At 40.8% G+C, this 23,000-nt stretch overlaps 1 protein-coding gene across 5 annotated transcripts in view; it reads right to left on the minus strand.

The window, feature by feature from the left end:
- Positions 1-23,000, minus strand: part of LOC101175340 (glutamate receptor 4) — a 187,031-nt gene that overhangs the window by 25,671 nt on the left and 138,360 nt on the right. For all 5 annotated transcript variants that reach the window (XR_002874661.2, XR_002874660.2, XM_023962863.2 and 2 more), the window contains exons 9-11: positions 22,403-22,513; positions 7,448-7,654; positions 2,764-3,137 (exon numbers count right to left, since the gene is read on the minus strand). Coding sequence is in view for 3 of the 5 variants with exons in the window: in XM_023962863.2 (XP_023818631.1) it covers positions 2,764-3,137; positions 7,448-7,654; positions 22,403-22,513 (692 nt within the window). In the remaining 2 variants the exon portion in view is untranslated. The remainder of the gene's footprint in view (positions 1-2,763; positions 3,138-7,447; positions 7,655-22,402; positions 22,514-23,000) is intronic.

The raw sequence follows: 23,000 nt of genomic DNA on the forward strand, positions 1-23,000 counted from the left end.
TTAGATACTTGAACCTCTTGGCAGAAAGTAGTCTATTTACTACAAGTATACTTAGACTTAAAGCGATGCAGTGTAGTTGATGTTTACTCTTTATCTATAAATTGTAAACTGTTCCAATTTTGTCAGAGGAAGTATTCAGTTAGTTTACCTACACTACACATACATGGTCTATAGTAGACTTGCTATACTTGTGCTCATAAAATAACTACTTCTTGCTTAGGGACCTCATGCTGATGTCGCCACGCCACTTAAAACATACTGCAGGACCTGTAATCGCGTCTGTACGTTGACTTAACCTTAAAGTTGGACGCCCCTACTGCGCAAATCTTGTTTTTGTTTTTTTAAGAATTTTGTGTTTAATACCAGTTTAGCCTAATTTTGAGAGTACTTTTTTTCTATTACATTTTGTGTTTTTGAGAAGCCCAGTGAGATACAGCAACAACGCAGACAGAAAAGAGAGTTATAGACGTTAACTCTTATTGCAATATTGACCCCATCACCTTTGATATACACATAAATAATATTCTTTTCTTCTACTTTTGATTACAGACTGACGAGCAAACAGCCACTTAAGTCTAAGAACTCACAATAAAAAGATACAACATAAAACTTCAATTATTATGGAAGTGTGACCTTTTTGGGAAATATTATTTTCAATTTCTAAGGTCTGAAGGTTTGAATAAAGATGACAGAAATCAGTCTACTCTGCCTGATTCTTGTATCTTGTCTTGTGAGCTAAATCTGGCTTCTGATCCAGCTTATAGTGAAATTTTTCGACTCGAAATGGTTTATTTCAAGCAATCAAAGCAGGAATTATGCACAAAACAATACAACCAGCAGTTATAGATTCGTACAAAGACATATCAAATTTTGGATAATTGGACATTAAATCAAAAATTGCTTGAAAGGGAGTGGAAGGACGGGGATTTATACAATCCCACCCCTGTTCTACCGTAACCATTTCCATGACACGATTTATTTGAAATTTGAAATCTACTAAATTTGAATTAATTATAGAAAACCTGAAAATTAAAACTGTAAGTTTGAAGAGAAAAAAACTTGGAAGAACCATTAAAATGTTAAAAAAAGGAAATGTACAACTTTCAAACCTAAAACTGTTGCCAAATGAAAAATTACTGTTTATTTGTTACAGCTGCTGTTGTGTGTTTTCAACTTTAGTTTTTTGTAGGCGAACTTTACTCACTTTATCCACTTTTCTCAGACACATGAACATTTTCACACTTTTCTCTCCTGTTTTAGCTCTCAAAGTTCAAACCTTGATGGAGAAATAATTCCAGGATTATAGAATGAAAACAAACATCTGATTGCGACGAAGATTTAGGTGACTCTGACAAGCTTGATTGACAAGCCAATCAGGATGCAGAACACAGTGCTCTGTTTGACAAAGAGACAAAAAGCACAGAAAGTAGAAAAAGTGAAAGTGAGACCGGTTGAGCGATGATGCTCTCCCAGAGTTTTAGGGGTGACACAGGCAGCACCACAAACAGGCGCCAGAACCTGTTTCACCCAACGGGAATCAGGTCCCGGTAGCAGGTCGGCTCAAAGCCCCGCCCCCACGTGGAATAAGGCTCAGCGGTGAAAACTTGAAAAGTGTGAATTAAAGGTGAAAACTGAGAAATACGCAGAGAAAGGAAAGAAACCCAGAAACAAAGGTTGACAATACAATGCAGCAGCTGTTAACAATTAACATTATTTTTAATTTGGTAACAGGTTTAGGTTTAAAGTTTTTAGTTTTTTTTCAAGTTTCAAATGTACACTTTTATTTTTCAAAATTTCAACATTTCCCTTGGTTTTCAGTGTGTACTTTTGAGTTTCGAACTATTGAATTCTATTCAAACTGGTTTTTATGTCACTTTAAGCTGATCCTGGTTTGACCGTCCAAAAGTCAAATAACTGTAAGCATGACTCAGTGATGCTGAGTCATGCTTGAATCACTGGGTTTGGGTTCAGAGTCAGCAAACGCCATGACTGTGTGAATAAAGGAAGGAACATTTAAGGGACATGAACAGCAAAACACTGAGGTACACCAAACTACATCCTGGATCTCTCCATCCAGAACCTCTGGAGTCCAGAACAAATTCCCCTCGCCTCATTCAGGGTCAGAAAACAGGAAGGAAGGAAGGAAGGAAGCAGGAAGCAGCATTTGCTCAAGAAAACGTCTCAATCAAATGTCACTAATAAAAGAAAAGGGAAGAATCTGTTGTGTTTATATTTCTCTGGTCTCTGGAATAATATAATACAAATTTTACCGATCTATAAGGAAAAAAAACATTTAGAAACTCCACTAACAAGCCAAAAAATAATCATTAATGTCCTAAATATTTCCCAAAAAGGTTTAACTATCTTATAGTTTATTAATGTTACAAACTATGTACTGTCCAACTCTATCCATGCATTTAAAGATTTGAAAAATGCATTTTTTAAAAGCCTTTGATTCAGAGCAAACCGTCAGAACTGTGCAGAACTCTTTTCCAGCTCCATCCCCGGCGTGAAACCGGGCTGCACGGTGCAGCAAGACGCCGACCTCCTTCAGTTTTCATCTGCGTCAATCAAACGTGTTTAGAGTAACGATGACAGGACTAATTGGAGTGACAGCTGAGAGCTCACCGAGCAAATTCAAAGCGTGATTGAGAAGGACGTGGTGGCATATTGGGATGATTGGTCTGTAGGTCCTGCATGGTTCTGAGGGGAAGGGGGGGCGGGCTTGCTATGTGCTGCAGAGGACCTCTGAGTGCGTCTTACCTGGGAGAGATGTCGCAGCCCTGCTGCATGAAGGCACCCAGGGAGAACCAGAGAGAGTTGAAGATGCCAAACTCATTGGGGGGCTGGTCGCTTGGCTGACCGTCGGTGCCCTCTTCGGGCTCCTCGGTGTGCCATTCGTACGGGCTGAAGCGGCTGACCAGGAAGAGCACCACGCTCACGCCGATATAGGCGAACACGATGCACATCCAGATCTCGTAGGCCAGCGGGTCCAGGAAGGAGAAGACGCCAGGTTTGGACTTCTGAGGCTTTTTGATCATGATGGAGATACCCAGCGACATGAAGGGTTTGGAGAAATCGATCACCTCCTCCCGGACCAACGTGATAGTCAAAGGGGCCACAGCGATTTCCGCTTTCTGTGGGGATTAGGACAAAGACAGAAAGAGTTTGTAACTGTTTGGAGCCGTCCGAACCGTAAAAAGTCCATAACAGATTAACTCAAAATATACCCTGGTCCCAGGGGGAATACACGATCCTGACTGGCTGCTGGGTGTCCATTAAAAAGGGATAACGCACAGGATAACCGCACGCCTAAAAAAGTAGTTCCGGCCACATGGCTTAAATGTTCTGTATCACTGCTCTGGCTTCTTTGAAACAAACTTTAGCTTCACCATCTGGAAAAAAACAAGCGCTAAGAGGAGAACTTTCCCTCTGAAACGATGCTGTGGGTCATTTAACCTGATGTTTAGCCTCTAAACCACTTCCCTCCGCTGGTTAGTCTTCATCCAACAGCTGCAGTGCAGCGGGGCGGTACAGGCCCTTCTGCCGTTACCATGACAACGCATCACCATTTGATTTGTTCGTTTCAAGGATTAATTGTGGTCAATATAATAAAAAAAAAAATTACACAGATTCATCAAACTTACTACAGAAATGATGAAATGAATAGATAAATTAAAAAATAAACAGACAGAAAAAAGACACACTTAAGTCACAATTGCTCAATTAAATATAGTGATGTTTAACTAAAGTCGAGCTTTATTTATGGATGGAAAAGGAGTGGGAGGACCGAACTTATGTAATCCCGTATCAAATAGTTGTTTGTGGTGAAAAACATTTTTTCGTTTTCTAAACATTAGAAAAACCAGATTAAAGGGATAATAGTTGATTTAATATTTCTTTTTTTTTGTAAGTCACCATGCGATAGGCGGAATGACGCTCTTCGACGCGTTCGCAGAAGCAACCATCCAACGCAAAACGGTTCCCGCCTCTGTGTTGTTTATTACTTCATCCACATCCTCCTTACCTACACTTTTAGCCCTTGTGCTGTCTTGTGGGGTCCAGATGACCCCACTCCATGCATGGGTGGGGTCATTTCGACCCCACAAGACAGCAGAAGGGTTAAATCGAGAGGGACGTGATGCCATACTGGCATGATTGGACTTCTAGATCGTGGAGTAACATGACCGTCCCAGATGAAGGAATCCTAAACTCGAGCTTCAAAGATTTAATTTGTCAGCCACTGTACTACAGCCTATTAGAGCTTCCCGTGCTCAGCCTGATGCTTCTATGTGACAGGGGTGGTAAATGGTAAATGCTGTATACTTATATAGCACTTTGCTACCTTCTTCGAAAGCCCAAAGCGCTTTACAGTCACAGTCCCATTCATCCAAGGTGGGGTTCGGTGTCTTGCCCAAGGACACTTCCACACATGGGCGTGCAAGGCGGGAATCAAACCTGCTATCTTGCTATCATTGGTCGACCGCCCAACCGCTGCACCATGGTCGCCCCATTGGAGCTTTGAGGGTGGCGGGGGTGATGGTTATCATTTTAATTGATTTTGATTTTTTTTTCATAATTTAATTTGGTGTACAGCACCACGTATGTCCTTGACTTGTACTGACGGTTCTTCTTAAACCTGACAAAGACCTGAAGATGTCTAAAGATGACTCTTTTTTGTTTTGTTCCAGAAAGCTCTAGATGGCACATCTCCGGCAGATTCAAGGCGGACGGATCAACAGAAGACGGTTAAAAATAACTTCTTTAATGCAAAAGGGCTTAGCTGGAACTCCAGGAGAATAACTCAGGAGGGCGAAATAATACGTCAGTGGCTTTCAGCAGACGGAAGCAGAAAAATAGTGCATGACCAACTCATCCTGGTGCAGCTGCTGCACGGCAGCCTGCTGAAAATCCACAAAACAGATTATTCCTGCCGCCTTTTGTGACCCTGTCTGCCAGGCTTAGGAGCAAAGGGTTTACAACCAGCGACTTTAAAGTTTCATCCCAGCCATCTGACTCTGACGGAAGGAGAGAAAACAGGACCAGAGGAAGGAGGAAGAAAAGAGATTTGAGTTTTTTCCATTCTCAGCAAAATTTGCTAAGACGACAGCCTGGGGGAGTTTAAGTGCTGAAATACCCGGCGTGTTCAAAAGAGGCCGGGCTCTTCCAGAATAACGGAGAAATTAGTGGTTTCTCCCAGCAAAGACCCAGATGGTGAAGTGCTGATAGTCTCAATGTCCTCAGACGTTCCCACAAGTGCATTTTTTACCAGAATTCTCCCGTTTGTTTCACTTTCTGTCAACCAACCCTGGAGCTCCACCCCCTTTGAAGTCACGGAAATGAGGGAAGCATTTAGAGCAAAAGACTCGGGGGGCGGCACTCCCGTCAGAGTGCTCCTTACTCCTTTTGACCCACCTGGTTCCACCAAAAGTGTGACATTGATTTAAAAAAAGACTTCATGAAGATGATTTCATGTGTTCTCTTTGTTTCCTAAAAACCCCGCTGTTGTTTTATTTGATAAGGATCGCAGATGGGGGCGACACAAATAAAGTAGTTGGATAAAGTTGGATGCTAAGCCTTAGTCACATGCACCTGTACGGGTGCTTTGGGTATTTGGCCCGGGGAGGGTCGTGGAGAGGAGCGACTGCATCTTAAGGTGGAGGGTGGGTGTGTCTTGGCCACTTTAAGGGAGTCATAAAAATGGAACGTACCATTGTTGTGCGTGTGGTAAGTGTATCGTGAAGTATTTGTAAGTCTAACGGACGTAGCATGCACCTGTGACCAGATAACTAATGTCGTACGGCGTCCTTATGCCACATTCTGGTCGTTACTAATGTGTGAGTACTGGCTCTTAACTGACCACATGCTAATGCTGCACGCACTGGTGTGCACGCGATGTGCACGTGCCTGTAGGATGTCCACACAAACTACACACTGATTGTCTAATTTCCTCATTTCTGCAGGTCAGGACAACGACCGTAACACAAGAACAGCGCTAGCGGGGCTCCTTGTGGTCTGCGGGATTTAGGGGGATAGAAATAAATAAAGAATCTGCGTCTTATCTACTCCGCCCTTAGGTGATGTACAAGTCTATGACTATGATCTGTCGCTAACACCAAAGTGTTCATGAACATTTACTCTCTTTGGGTTCACTGAGTGGTCTACAACCCCCATACAGGTTTGCCCATTTTCACCCGCCGAACGCCTGTATCCCCCCTTAGAGGCAGTTGAGACTAAGGCTTTAACCCTCTTGTGGGGACCAAGTGACCCCACTCCCAACGTTACCGTGCCTCCGTTGGGAGTTGGGTCATCTAGACCCACTAGACAGTGCGCTGAACCTTTTTTCTTCAATGATTTGTGATCTTCACTGGTGTCCATGGATTACATGAAATCTTTCCACCTTTATCCACCTTTGTCATGGTAGGGAGAACACCTCAATGTAAGGGTGGGGTCATCTAAGATAGCACAAGGGCTAAAAGGAGGTGGTGGTCCGAAAGGTCAAACGACCACTGGAGGCTTTATTTATTTCATATCTGTCTGAACAGGGACAGTGCCCATTAATGATTATTGCTGTTAATGTACCAGCGTTGGCTGCAAAATGCTAAATTTTCCAACTGTGGTCCCTGGGTAAGTTGTAATGGACAAATAGAATGACCAATAATACAAAATTCGGTAAGAGTTTGAGGGTTAAAATAGAGTGGTCTCTACAAAGATCATCGAAAAATGACACGTCAGTTGATAAATTATAATAATGAAATTATTTACTAACACACGACAACACAAAAGTCTAAAAATCCAACTTTAGGATCCACCGTTACACCCTTCAGATGCTTCTAAGCCTTTTTAAAACTTTGTTCTTCAAAGATCTTCTAATCTAATCTTCAATGACCTTCCTTATAAATGAAAGTGATTGATGCGGTCCAACAGATTTTAGAGATCGTAATTAAACGAGTTCGTACTAATGTCCGTTTGGAGTCTCCCTCCTCCAGCACATGGTAGGATTTGTGTTCCTCAGAGCTTCACGTGTTCTTCTGGAAAGAACTTTGCTGCTGACCGATTCTTCTGTGGTTCTTCTACGAAAGCAGAATCTGAAGAAGCTTTAGGGCGCGCTGTGTTCTGATCAACAGGATGTTATGTTTTGTCTCAATTTTAGTCCGAGATGTTTGGACTAAAATCCAGCGGACTGTTCTCTCTTTTGAAAGCAGCCTCTAGTGGTCACGCAGCTTTGACATCAGCATCCATCTGAGCATCGCTGGAGACCAACCACCCTGACAGCAGCGTGACCAAAAACCATCCAACAATTTCCACGTAAACTACAGAAAATGAGAATCCAAGAAGCACAGCACCACAAGGAAAGCCAATTAAAAAATGAAAATAACACGACAGCCTTTACACCACAATTCTTAATCCCTTTTGTAGTTTTTGATTCCATTAAAGATGGACTTACCCCGTACACCAGCTCCCCGACCATGCCGTTCCAGATCTTCGTCTCTGGGTCCCTGGCTCCATATTTTCCATCCGGGACAATTGAGATCTTGTACTTGATTCCGATGTGTTTGGCGATCTCCGAGGCCAAATCCACGCAGTAGCCCTCGTACTGGTCGTTGCCCTCGTACATCTCCCAGTTCTTCTTGAGCATCACGTACGGACCCTCCTGCACGGCGGATTGGAACCAGCGAACCAAACAGACACACACAGACACGAGGACTGAAATTACCGTTCACAAACAGAAACTGCAGCTCGGCGCTTTCAAACTTTATGATTTTCAAACATTAGTTTCCTCAACAACAGGTTTTCTTTTTTATGATGGGAATGATTTCATTTTAGGTAGTAAATTGTTTTTTGAGGAGTTTAGTTGGTGTATTTTCATGCTTTTACATATTTTTTTTGTACTGTGAAGCAACCTTGAGTGTCCAGAAAAGCGCTATATAAACAAAATGCATCATTATTATTATTATTATTATTCAGACTAGAATTGAAGTTTAGCACACAGAGTTCCCTTTCTAAACACAGGTTTCTGAAAGCCACAAAAATCCCCAAAACGCCCCCATTGATGAGAATACTGTTATCATTGGTGAGGTAGTAGAAGAGTTTCACACTAAAAACAGGGATTTCAATTTCCTAGCATCAGTTTAAAGTTGTTTTAAAACGACGTGTTAACGGAGTTGTAAACGACGTGTATTTTACACAGAAATTTAGGATAATGTGATTTTATTGCACCAATACATTTCCTTAAAAAAAAATCTTTTCTCAATCCATTAAAGACCACTAAAAGAAATGAACAGAAAATTCTGATTTTTGGGAATTTTGTTTTTAAAAACTTTGATGAAATCTGCAAAAAAAAAAAAAAGGTTTCAATTTTTTTTATGACACACATATAGTATCAGTTGTGATCTGTTGGGTGATTTGCTAAGTTTTTATTCACAACAATGTTTGCTTAAAATGCAAAAATATTGTCATAAGTAAATTTTTTTTAAAGCACCTTTTTTACCCTCTGTCTCAAATTTGATTCACAGATTTTTAATATGATGTTACTGTTTTATTAAACAAAATTAACAGTAGATGGGTTATTTTCACTGTAAAGTCTTGATAGTTAGCTAACCTTTACCGCCAAAAGTTTTTTTGAGATTTCATGGAGGCAGCCATTTTGAAATGAGAAGGAAGAGCCCTCTACTACCCCCTAGTGGAATGATGATGAACTACAGGGTAAGAAAACATGAACCGACTTATATTCAATGAGGATTGTAGGACAGTTTGGATCATGCTAATGAGATGGGAGTCTCAGAAATGCGTTTGTCAAATTTGATATGAATGGTTATTTAGGACTAAATTCAAAAGTAACCAGACAAGCTCCCTTTAAAACTAAAGTTGCGGGTTAGAACAGAATAGAATAGAATGCCTTTATTGTCACTATACACATGTACAATTCGCATCACACGCGCATACAGTGAAATGGAAGCCGCTCACTATTCAATACAAACATGCATAAGAAAAGCAATTCACAAAAATAGTAAAATAAAATAATAAAATAATTTCGCAAAAATGAAGAGCACAATTTATAAAGTACAATTTACAAAAGTACAAAATGTACAATAGAAATTTCAGCAGAGATAGTTAAAAAAAAACAGCTATGCCCATGATGGCAGAGATATATTGCACTTAATATATTGCATATGATGAGATTATATTCCACATAATGAGATGGTGTTGACATGATGAGATGCGCATAGTGAGAGAGAGAGACATGGGGGTGGAGCTGTCAGTGTCAGTGCATGTGTGAGTTCAGGATGGTTATGGCTTTGGGGAAAAAACTGTTTTTAAGGCGGTTTGTCCTCGATCTGATGCACCTGTAGCGCCTTCCTGAGGGCAACAGGTCAAACAGTCCAGAGCCAGGGTGGGAACTGTCTTTTATGATCTTCCCAGCTCTGCTAAGACAGCGGGAGGAGTAGATGATCCTCTGAGCTGCTTTGACTACCCTCTGCAGTCCCTCCCTGTCCGCCATGGTGCAGCCGCCTTACCACGTTGTAATGCAGTACATCAGAAGGCTTTCAATGGACGTCCGGTAAAAGGTTGTCAGCAGGCTGGGGTCCAGATTGTGCTTCCTGAGGACCCACAGATAGTGGAGTCTCTGCTGGGCCTTTTTGATGACTTCTGTGATGTTTGCTGTCCAGGAGATGTTTTTGGAGAATACGACTCCCAGAAACCGGAAGGTGTGGACCCTCTTCACACGTTCTCCGTTGATGTGGAGGGGAGCTGGGTCGGTGCTGTGCCTCCTGAAGTCCACGATGATTTCCTTGGTGTTCAGAGCTAAGTTGTTGTCTGAGCACCAAGCTGCCAGCTTCAGGACCTCCTCCCTGTAGGCTGCATCGTCTCCCTTTGAGATGAGTCCAACGACTGTGGTGTCATCAGCAAACTTAACGATGTCGCTGACGCGTTGACGCTGTCGTGCTGCGGACTGCAGTCGTGGGTGTAGGTTGAGATGGCAATCGTATGCTGAACTTGAACTCCAAAGACTTTTGCCAGACAGGGAACAATCTACAACCTCAGATTCGCACTAAAGGGGTGGAGCTTTAGCAACACGATTCATTTCACGTCTTCTGCGGTTCAGAGGGTTTCAGTCTGAACTGAGGCGATGGTTGTGAACACCATGAAGGACTTTGAGAAGTGTTTGATCACGGACGTCTGAACCAACATGCAGTAATAGGTCAAAGAGCCAAATAATTTCAAGAAATATGACGCCTGGATTCATCGCTTTCTCCAAAAGTCTGAAGTGACCCGGATTTTCAGCAAAGTTCTGACCTGCAGACAACTTGACCTCAACTTTCAGCGCCGCTGATATCAGCTGAAGAAGGATATGGACCTGAATGTAATGTCTGCAGACATAACATTGAAGAGAACTATAAACTCAGATTAAAATAAATGTTTAAACCAAGAAGAACGGCTGTTGATCAGCAGAAGAAGGAATACCAACCTTGGTCATTCGACAGAATATGGACCCTTTTTTTATTTTTACTTCACAGCATTACCTTATTATAAAAAATAAATAAATAAATAAAATAAAATAATAGATTGATCAATTAATGAAAATGGTTAAATTGATTGATTTCTAATATTACTTCACTTGCTCCAAAAACTAAAAAATTGATTCATGATATTTTCCTAATGTAACATAATTTTGCACATATTTTAACTTTTGATACTTGATCAAATTTTGCTATGAAAATTCCTGAAACAGTGTTATGTCTATTTTACTGATATAGTGTAATTTTTATTAATCATATACATGACTTTTATAAGTAACATAATTTGCATGTATTTTGGATAAATGATCTGCATTTGCCATGTTGATTTTCTTAAAGTTATTTTTTCCATAATAATTTAAGTAATTCATCTTTGTCATGTGATTTATTGATACTTCAGGATTCTTAATTCTGTCTGATAAAAGTTTGGAACCGGATATTGATAAATCATGTCATAAAATGGTTACGGTAGAACAGGGTGGGATTATATACGTTCACTTCCTTCCACTCCCTTTCAAGCAATATTTAATTTTATGTCTAATTATCCAAAGTTTGATACGTCATTGTATAAAAGTATAACTGATGATTGTATTGTTGTTGTGTATTATTCTTATTTGATTGCTTGAAATTAACCATTTCAAATCAAATCAAATCAAATCAAATCAAATCAAATCAAAATGTCCCCCGTCCCGACTCCACTTCTGTTTTTGAACCAGTTATGAGTTAAATTTGGCCAAAATCTAGGACAAAACAAACTCATTGGTTTCGAAAACTTCTTCAGGTCAAAATAAAGTTGTTTTTTAAAATCTTTTTATCATCACATCTATGTTATATTTCAAAAAGCTTCTATTTTCTACATCGCAAATGCTCCCGAAACAACATTTTGAGCCTAATTTTCTTTTTAAATGTCCTCCACTGGCAGAAAAATGCCACAAAAACATGTTAAAAACACCAAACCTAATGTTCTTTAACTCTCAGCTATTCGGTTTATCCTGACAGATGCAGGTGGGTTTTGGGTCTGTTGTGTTTAAGCTGCGGTTGTCCTGCTCAGCAGGCGACTCCTCAGAGTCCAGCTGTCTGTTTCATCAGATCTGTAATGACGTTACAGCCTGACAGTTAAAGTTCTCTGCAACCACCTCAGAGTCTCTCAGGATCCTCCATGACAGGGTTACGTCAGCGAGAAAAGAAACGGTGACAAATGAAGGATTTGTCCTCATTTATCCCGGAGCAACATTCTGAAACTGTGAGGCAAAGATGCTTCAACGGTTTCTGTTTATGTCAGAGAAAACGCTTCGCTTCCAACACGGCGTTTTTTCTTTTCAAATGCAGAAAGTCGTGTGATTAAAACAAAACCCTGCTGAAATGATGAAATCGTGGCAATAAAACAGAAATGTGGATTTAGCTGCCATTTTTCTCCACACGGCTGCTGCTTCACACCTTTTAGAAGTGTTTCAGATGAAACTAATTATTTACCAGGAAATATGTTGATGCAACGAAACTTAATCAATCCTGCACAAATCTGTGATTTTGAATAAAACTTTAGTCCTTTCGTCCTGACTGGATGAGGAAAATCAGTCCAGGTAAAAAAAAAAAAACTGACAATAAATGATTGGAAATATAATGAAAGGTTATCGTTTCTTCTTCTTCTTTGCCTTTCAGGGAGAGCCACTGCGAATCATCTGCCTTTAATTTCTGTTAGTTTAGGGACATTTTATGTTTTTAAATACCAGATTTAAATGCAGCCAATAATTCAAACACTTAAGATGCAAATATGAAAACTTTTACCTCAACATTTAGAAAAAACAGCAACAAAAAGAAACTATAAAAATATGAACCACGATACTATATTAAACAAAAGAATATTATAAAATGTTTTAATGTTGCTTAATGTTTTTAGGTACATAAAAGTTGAAAAAGATATAGTTTTATATGATGAAGCTGGATATGAAGGGGATCTTAGACATAAAGGGCTAATAAATCAATCCACAGACTAATATTTTGGTGTATGTGTATTACTACTATAAATACAACAGTAACATAATCAGAAATAATAGATTACATAACATTTAAATGAATAAACTGATTTTCAGTTGATTTTGAAAAATGTCATTTTCAGTTAACTTGTTTAATACAAACCGCAACGTTTCCAGCCGAGACACAAACTGGACTTCAATCTGGAGGAAAGGAAAACGCTGCTTCATGCCGTGGAGTTCAGTGAACAAACCAAAGTCTGTGGAGGAGAGAACTTCGTCCTGCAGGAGCGTTTGGGTTTCAGGGCTTCAGGCCAAAGAAGCCGTTTGAAAGCAGAACGTGAGGTCGGCGTACCGCACAGGTTGGGAGTTAGCATGGACTGTATGTGAGAAGTGGACTCAATGACCCCGCCCCCTGGCATTCAAAACAGGAAGTACCCGCTGCCTCCGAGAAGCCGAAATCCCAATAACTTCTAGAGAGAGATAACCAGCTATTACTCAGTCATTACCTTAAGCTTTTATTACTTTTATCATATTTGATCTCCCTAAAAGCTCCCTAAAATCCGAGCTTTCTCGCAACACATCTGCATCTCAACGCGGGACCTCGTTGTCCTGAAAACTTTCCGTATAACTTCAGGAGGCGTTCAGTGCAGCTGCCCATCATCAGCAGACAGGACGCATGCGTGCGGCGCCTCTGCAGAGGCAGCACAGGACAGAAACAACGACCTCGCACATTTCTGACAGGGGGATCAGAGCAGAAGTGCAATGTCTGACACCCTTTGAATGCAGCAGCAGCAAAAGCTTTCGCTTCCTTCATTCCTTTAAAAAGGGGCCATAAAGTTGCTGTGGCTATTTGAATTCCCATCTGTTTTCAGATATACTCTGACAGTCTTGATGGTTTTAAAATGGTATGTTTTGCTAGTATTACTAATTTATACCATGGTCTGGGTGAATACTCTATTCGGATTGGCTGCTGGGTGTGCATTAAAAAGTGATTCACCACAGGATAACCGCATGGGGAAAAAAGAAGTTCCGGTCACCTAGCTTAAATGTTTTGGATCACTGCACCAGCTTCTTTATAACAACCTTTAGCTTCATCATTTGGACAAAAACAAGCAGTAAGAGGTGAGCTTTCCCTCTTAAATTGATGCTTTATTCAAACCATCGGGACGATCAGCATATATATATATATATATATATATATATATATATATATATATATATATATATATATATATATATATATATATATATATATATATATATATATATATATATATATATATATATCGCTTTATATCGCCGAATCTTGACTGCAGCGGTGGTGCGGCGCGACACGGATTATTTATTACGTTTATTGTGAGAAAAAAGCAATCCACAGTGGAAAAAAACAAGAATTAAGGACTAAAAACGGGTTACTATTTATTTATTTTGTAAGTGACCATGATATAAGGGGGTCAATGGCCTTCGAAGTGTGCATAATCACTTTTAACGCACTTCGCGTCGGACGGTTCAGGCTTCCACGGCGTGCGTTAAAAAGTGACAATGCACACTTCGTCGCCCATTAACCCTTACATATTTGAGGTTTCCTTAGCCAATGCAGTGGGAGGAGCCAATGCTTTTTGCTGTTGAGGCGTTTTTTTTCTTTTCTTTAGTGGCACAGAGACGTCAAAGATGTTTTATAAATACACTTACAAAAAAGAAATGTCTGGAAACCCTGAGCTACAAAAGAAAACAACTTTGGTGTAAATAGAGACAAACAATGAAAGGGAAAAACCAAAAGAAGTTTTTAATGCTAATGGCTGTTAGCAAAAAGAGCATTTAAAATAGAAATATACACCATGCTCCTATAAAATAAACTTTTAAATGAAGGTCGTAGCAGGAGTCCGTTTGACTTTAACGAGTTAATATCACTTTTTAACAAACTGGCTCTCTGCCGACCCTTATTAGTTGTTAGGAAAACGGATTTGTTTGCTAAGTGATGTCTCACCAAAGTGCATATTAAAGTGAAAACAGTCCAAATTCATGAGATTTATGAGGCGACAGCGCCGGCTGCTCCAGGAGAGAAATGATGCCGTCGGGAGGAGAGAGCGCCGCTGCTGAGATCTTCATGGCAAAAGGCCGATGCGGCTGACAGACCGGTCAATAATCACAACCCCACGGCGTCACTCACCGCCTAATGGGACTAATTAAACATGCCATTATAAACACGGGCACACAGGCTCCAGTCTCCGTGTTTGCTTTGCTGGACGCGTGTTTGACATTCTGCAGACAAACAGTCATTGGGTTTGTTCAGACGACACAGCGGTGGGACCGCAGCAACAGTGAGAGAGGCCAACGCACTCGTACTGTCATTCTGAGAATCCTTCCAGGCTCAATAAAAACTTGGTTGGTTGGTTCCTTAAAGTACGAGACATGAAGGAGCTCGCTGCATTCAAACAGAAAAACACTCAACTGGAAACCTAAATAAAGTGGCCAGAACACCAAGAGCGGCTGGTTTGAGACGCTGCAGGACTCACCTGAAAATTGTTCAGGTACAAAAAGTATACATCTATCGAAACCTACTTTTAGCAAGATCCAATAGATCTAACAGATCCAAATGAAATGAATCGCACTTGTTAGGCCTTGGTCACAAACACCCGTACAGAGCTGCTGGTTCTTTGGGTCGTCCGCGTCTGTGGAGGGTCGTAGAGAGGCGTGGCCTCATCTTAGGGGGGGGGGCGGTGTGTCTTAGTCTTAAGACCACATGGATCGTACCATTGTTGTACGTGCGGTAAGTGTACCATATAAAATTTGTAGAGCTAATGGAGGTTTCACACACCTGTGACGGATGGTTGATGGAGTCCTTTCACCACACTCTAATCCAGTGTTTTTCAACCTTTTTCTGAGCCAAAGCACACTTTAACCTGACAAAAATCCAGCGGCACACCAGCATCCAAATAATTAAAAAAGGAGAAACTCATAGTTTGTATTGATCTACAGTCCCTCCTCAATCTCACGTGCATTTTTGTGATAATTGGGGCAGAAAAAGCTGGACGTTGCAGCTTTTTTTTTCTAAAAGATGTAATAAAAGTTTAGTTAGCTTTCAGTAATAATTTTCAACTAAATTATTAGAAATTTTATCCTGGTAGTTGTTTTTCCCTTCAGTTTATTAACATGCAGTTTTATGGAACCTCACAAAAATCAAATATATTCTGTCTAAATTGTGATTTATTTTAAAAAAATGTTTTTAATGTTGGTGCAAAGGCTACTGTAATTTTTGAACAATAATATGATCACAATATGTTTGACAAATGTTACACAAAAAGACTAACATTATATTTGTTTTCTGTAGCTACACAAAAAGTGAACATGTTGAAGTTTTATTAGTTTTTCTTTTTTTCTCCATCAAAAAAGAAGTCTTTGAAAACTTTAACAAAAATGTCTTATTTCTTTTTAGATGATTAAATTGTTTCAATTTAGCTTAATTGTGTCTGTTTGCCACTTCAACTTAATCTAAAGTTCTACATATAAAATAATCCAGACGTCATTAGAAAAGTGTTTCAGTTAGAAAGATGACTTGGACCAAACTCTGGGATGTTTGGCTGTTAAGAAACACAAACCTTGAAGGAGAACTAAACTGTTGACCTCTGATTTCATCAAGAAGTTTTAAAAACTGATGTGTGTTCGTTGTGGTTTCAAGACGTTTAACAGGGAAGACTCGTGTCACTTTAACCCGATGCATCATGGGAGATGTAGTGCAAACAGCTGCCGATTGCAGACAGACTCGCTTCTCTGAACTTCATGGTTTTGCTCTCTTGTTCCACGGTCTGATACCGGATTTTTGTGTTGGAACTGAGAGACTTAAGAGCTAAATCAGAACAAGGAAGTGAAGACTTTAACCACTTCTGATTGGTCAGACTGATGACGTGTGATTAAGCCTCCAAGAATGATTTGCAGAGACAGTTAAAGGGACTTTTCCGAAAACAGAGCTGTAGCTGCAGCTAAATCGCAGTACCGTCATTCTTATCAAAGCGTCTTTAAAAGGATATAACTACTCAGTATTTTATCAGGGCCTGTTTGGATGAACACAGAGCTGATATCCTGGAGATGGAAAATATTTTCAGATCAGTGAATGAAACCATCTCTCCCATGGCACACTAGTGAAAACTGCTCGAGTTGATAGAAAGGTGCGAGTACCCCCTTCTTGCTGCACACATGGGCGCGTCCATAGGATGTCCACAAAAACTACACTCTGATGGTCTAATTTCCTCATTTCTAATAGTCAGGATGAAGCACACTTATCATGGGCTCCTTGGGGAGTGCGTAGGACTTTAGGTGGTTGATAAATGAAAAAACAACACGCCTGCTTCACCCTTACATGTTGCATAAGTGGTCGCCCCAAAGCATGCTCATAGAAAAAATGTGCTTGATCATTTTCTCTCCATTGAACAGTCTACGACTTTATTCTGTGTGGGTCACTGGTGACCCGGTCTGCACATGTCCGATGGTTCCACAAACAACTGACCGGGGGTTTGCTTCTGAAGGTGGAAACCAAAGGAGGAGGATTTATTTTTTTAAATCAGGCTGCATCAAATCAAATCAAATCAAATCAAATCAATCAAATAATTTTGAAGGAAATGTGTTTGTCATTTGTGTCTGAAATGCTCAACAGGATGTTTTAAAAAGGTCCCAAAAAAAGTTCATAACCCCAAAATGTACAATTTATCAGAAAAGAACAATAAAAGGTTATTTTGGTACATTTCTCTTGTACTATAAATGTTAGTGTATGACTACTAAAATGGAAGAAACTGGCTAGTACATTTTAAAAAATTAAGATTAAATGAAGGGGTTGAATAGATTTATATTCTATTTCTTTGTTGTATTTTCATGAATTTATTGTCTATTTTTAATTAAGGTTTTATTTTCTTTATTCTTGCCCTTTTTCAATCATGCGTTGCTTTGTAATTTGTGTTAAATGCATATTGTGTGGTTGTGTAAATTCAATCAAACTTTCCCATATTCCTGTAAACTGAATGTGCGAATTTGATTTTTGGAGTTCATTTGTTTCTATAAATAAAACACATTTTAACGCTTTTTTTAACCCAGCAAACTGGTCTTTTACTCAAACTCTCAATTTAGATCAAAAATCTGCAAGAATGTAAAGAAACTCTTTCTACAGACACAACATTAGATAAGAATAAGACACGAAATGACAATGACTGCGGAGCAAAATGCGATGGATTAGGTGAGCAGATCTCTGGAACCTGCATCCATCTGAAGGATGATTCCAAACAGGAGGTTTCCTGGAGGACAAACGACCCCAGCAGGATCTCTCGGCCTGTGACAGATTGTTCCAGGTTTGAAAGAGCAGAGGAGCTTAAAGTCCAGAAACTCGATCAAAGCCTGCAGCTTTCTGCTGTCGATATAACGACAGTCAGACTCTGTCTTTGTGTGTCTCTGCTGGCGCTTCGGGCTCAGGAGGAGGCGGCCTGCAGAGGTCCTGAGGAGCCTCGTTATCTGCTGACGCTTCGGCCTGAAGACGGATGAAAGCGGAACGCCATGACCTCGCTGTGACACATAAAGAGCGACCGTGTTCTCTTTACCGTCTTTGAAAGCAGACATAAACGCACGGGGGGAGAATATGACGTCATCTACAGGACTCGGACCACAGAGACACGAAGCACAGGGTTGGACGGGCTGGTTAAAAGCCTGCATAAGACGGCGACTGGAGACAAAACTAAAGGAGGAAACCAGTTAAAAAACACACCTCTAATTACACACAAAGTCAAATTGACTGATTTACAATTAAACTGCTTTCATGGTTATAAATAAGACTTTGAACATTAAAAGCTTTCAGCTTGAAACTGCAAAAAGTTCTTATTTTCTGTGTGAAACTGTACTTCTTTAACGACTTAATGCCTGTTGTTCCAAATATGCGACAAGCCACTTCGGCTCTGAAATGACTTGAACTGAATCGACTTTATTTATTAAATGAGGACAGATATAAAAACATGGACATACTAGCCTTATCATGAGGCTTTCAGGAGCTGCTGGTTTGCAGCTTTTGTCCTTTGGTTGGGTTTTACATTTACAATAAATATGTAAAATAACAGAAATAAAAAAAAGACTAAATCCAGTTTCAAAGACACAGGAACACAACAAAATGATAGAAAATACACCCCTAAATGTAGCTTCTACCTAAAAGCAAAAACGGAAAGGAATTTGTTTTTTAATTAGCTGGAAATAAATTCAGACATTGAGGGGTTTCTAACGTGTGTATCTATAGTATTAAAAAACACTATGTACGTTTTGCCCACAGCTTTGTCCTGTCTTTGATGTCACATGACACGTAGGAGTTCTTGTCTGTGGCGTGGAGCGCTTTGCCAAAGTGGAACCAAATGTAGCTTAAGTCTATTGCTGCATTCACAGGGGACGCGATTCGGGTGTCAGGGGTGCGAGTTTCAACGTACAGACGCGGTGCGACAACCAATCAGGGACTCGGCTTTGGGCATGTGACGCTTTCAGTGGTTCGATCAAAGGGTAGAAGAAAGAAATCCAATGTGGGCGCTCGATGCTATCCATCCATTTCCTCAACCCGCTAGGGGCTGCTGGGTTGCCGGAGACTGTCCCGGCTCCGGTTGGGCGAAGGCGGGAGACACCCTGGACAGGTCATCAGCGAGCGAGTCCGAGTCAAGCGGACATTTCTGATTCAAACCCAAGCCGGTAAACAAAACCACGTGGCTAAAGATCACCTCGCCCATTGGCCAGGAATTACGAGGGGCGGGGCAAAGGAACAAGAGGCAGAAAAATGTGAAAGTCCTGCCCTTCGTAACCTTTGCTGGGATGGTTTAACTTTGTATTTTCTGCATCAAGGTCAGGTACAAAACCTTTGACTTTGGTACGTGGAGGCGTGCGGCACGGCGCCTTTTTAAGACTTTATGACACATAGATTGTCTGGAAAACAGTGAGAAGCTACGTGCAGCACGTTGTGTTTTATTCAGCCTGCATTTCATCCCACCACATTTCAATAAGTTGCTCTGCTTACATGAGCGGCTACGGTGGCCGTTTCGGTTCAGTTGTTCCGCTCTGAATTCAGACTGAGAACACTCAGGGTGAAGCGGAGCTCAGTCCGATTGGAAACAATCCCAAACCACGGACTCGAACTCTGGTTTACTTTAAGGGAACCAAATGTGTCCAGTCTGAATACACCCCAAGTCTTTTGGTTTAAAACGCACATCTTTTTCACGAGTACGTAAAACTTTGGATTTTGCCCTCTCAGCCCCTGTTTGACCATCTGTCTGTTTCCAAATAGCAGCAACAGGAAGCCTTCGTTCTTTCCTGTGAGCATCAGCCAGTTTAGAGTCAGTTTTTTATACTGAGATCATCCTGATTTTTAAAACAAGTCATCAGATTTTGTAGAGTGGATCTTAGTTTGTCGTTGCCATTAAACTTTACATCTGTATCTTCTCTGGAGGCACTAAACCCAAATGTTTCACAGTGAGGAACTAGGAGCTTTTAGCTTCATGTCTCCGTTTGATGAGCATCACGACTTTAAGTTCAGCATCTTTAGAAGTATTAAATCTGCAAACATGAGCACTTTTTAAAGTCTACGACCTATTAAGAATTCTGTTCTGATCCTCAGTCCTAAACGCCAGACAGAAATAGTCTTTTCTTTTCTGAGATCTGACCTGTTTGTGACTAAAATGACATTTCAATAACTGCAGGTGATTTTGATAAAAAGCCTCAAAAATTAAAACTGTTATTAATGACAGCAGAGGTGAAATACTTGAGCATTTTTATTTGCAGCAAACAGAACGGTACATTTCAGAAACAACAACGGTTTGGATTCATACAGCAGCAACTTCAAAGTATGGAAATGGGACCAACGACGTCTCAACTTTTATTCTTTCAAATACATTTTCCTTTTTTTTTCTTTTTTTAGCTGAAGGCTTCCCATATATGACAGTTTTATTTGGTGGTAATAACTGTATGTGTTCCATTCTTCGCTCAAACTGCAGCTATCCTCCAAAAATGAGAGATTGTGATAAAAAAAAAAGAAACACTAAATTTTACACAAAACATGGAAAATATGAAGCAGAGTCATGAATCCAAAATGTGATTTTCAGTAGAAAAATTATTTTTTTTGTGTGTGAAATTTAAGCTTGGAGCGGTTATTCATTTATTGTATTGTTAATTTTTTTTTTTTTTTTACAAAGATGCAATGAACCCTTCTTTTGCTAAATGCTAAAAAAAACATTTGAATGTGGTAAAACTAAACTTTTTTCCTGACTTTTAGCTAAAAAAAACTTTAGAAATTTGATGTTAAAAACCATCAAATAAGTGAAATAAACAAAGATACATGTTGTAAGATCACATAAAAAAATTGTGAACTGATTTTTAACACAAACTTGTAACTCTACAAAGGTTTTTTTACATTTATGGGCTAATTAGTAGAACAAACCAAAAAGTGGTTTGTTTCTGCTTAATCTTTGCACGCTGGATGTCGCTAAAAAAATTCACAAAGTACGTTCTAATCCAAGACTTCAGGATTGGGCCTCCAGACGTCAGGGACAGCAGACTTGGCTGGACACACCTGACACTCCAGTTGCCCATCCCTCAATTTTAGCATCATTTTGACCCCCCCCCCCCCCCCTAATAACTTTTTATCCAATAGGAAATAAACCCCAGCATGAAGGGGTTAAAAGGAAGTAAAAATTGAGGAGCAGTTTGGAGAAAATCAACGTCCCAACAACAATCGGTCCAGCTTCTACCATGAAAGCAGCCTTAAGGCAGATGGGGGGGTGGGGGGGTCTGAAAGAAGCAGAGTCCCGCTGCACGCGGGTGTGACGGATGGGAAGCAGGTGATCATGAGAGCTTCAGTCTAAAGCTGAAAGCAATGTCGGAGCAGCAAAATGACAAGTTCTTTGAGTTATTTTTCTCCTTGGAGGGGGGGGGGGGGTCCATCAGAAAAAGTACAGAGTGAAGGGGGAGATGAGAAGCAGAGCTGCACAAACATGTGAGCCCACAAATACACACAAACACACACAGGCGTGGCCTCCACTGTTGTAATCAGACGCCTCTACAGTCCAGCATCCTCATAAAAAAGGCCGTCCTTGTCCCGCCGTTTGCATGAGCTTTTCCCGTCGACGGGCTGCATTGGGGATTTCTGACCTGGGGGGGAGGGGGTTCCATTAACAGAGCTGAGTCTTTAGGGCCTCATTTGGGCTCGGCCTGCCGCGTCCGTCACTCTGCCATTAAGGGCTTTCAAATCTTGCTCGCGTCCGACTGGGGGTCAGTTTCTTAAAATGGGGTTCCTCATCAGGGGCTGCAAAGAGGGAGGATTGAGCTGAGCTGTGACTGTCCTCTGCCACCTCCTTCCCTCCACTCCGCCGCAACATGAACGCTTCAACATCCGGCCGCCTCACGGTCACAGACTCACAAGCCATGCAGAGGCCATTCATTCGCTCTCTGAATGTCTGACAGCTTTAAAAAGTGTTCAATCTGCAAACAGCTGCTCAGCTTTGCTGACCTTTATTGCCTCACACTTCTGCAACGGTTTCACTCAGAGGAGACAAATACCCAATCCCACCGCTCTTTAAAGTGTGTTAACCGTAGAGAAAGCCTGAACTGATGCAAGGCGAAACGCACGGGAAAGGAGGATTGACAGAACCTGCGTGGAAATGATCTTTTTAGACAAATCCATTTCCTCAGAGAGCTACAATTTTGTAAAGGAAACATCCAGATCTTTCCTAAGAGTTTTCTCCTTCAAACGCTTTAGGATTGGACGTGTGACGAGCAGCCGCTGAACCCGAGGCTCCCGCTTAAGCCTTAATGTGATTCGTTAGATAATAGCGTCTCCCACTGGCGTTACAAATCGCGGAGAATGCTGCTGCTGCATGCAGGATGAGTGTTGGCATGCCGTTGTCTTACCATGATGGTGGTGACGATGACGGTGCGGTTCTCTATGCCCGTCGTGTCGTTTGGCAGCAGGGGAGAGTCCTGGATCAGCACCAGTTTGTCTGCGTCGTTCCAGTAGCCGATCTGCGACGGAAAGGCGGTTAGATTCCACGCCAAAGCAGTTTTTCACAAAATGTGTCAAAAAAAAAAAAACAGTGGGAGCAGACGAATGCGCCGCTGGTTCACAGTCGCGGTCCTACTCCTCAGTATGTCACCGGAAAAAAAAAAGTGTCTCAAAGCCGAAAGCGACGGACAGATTTAAGACTTTATGACGATGATTTAACTTGTTTTCAGAAAAGAACATTTTTACTACAAACAGCAAAAGCCGAGAGATTGTTAGACAACACAGCAAGAACAACATAAATGCAGAAAATATCCAACAAAACCAGGGAGCTTCATGAATTTAAGGATCTAAAATTTGCTTGGAAAGTGAGGTTTCCACACGGAAAGCAGACCAGCTTCACACCAGACACGGATTTACTTGTAGTTTGATTCCAAACATATTGTTGACCATATTTTTTGGACAATAGGGCCATACCATATTGTAGGACACATTACACGAAACAAATCA

The sequence above is a fragment of the Oryzias latipes genome, chromosome 14 (assembly GCF_053564925.1).
Source record: "Oryzias latipes strain Hd-rR chromosome 14, Olatipes_Hd-rR_3.1".
NCBI classification, from domain to species: domain Eukaryota; kingdom Metazoa; phylum Chordata; class Actinopteri; order Beloniformes; family Adrianichthyidae; genus Oryzias; species Oryzias latipes.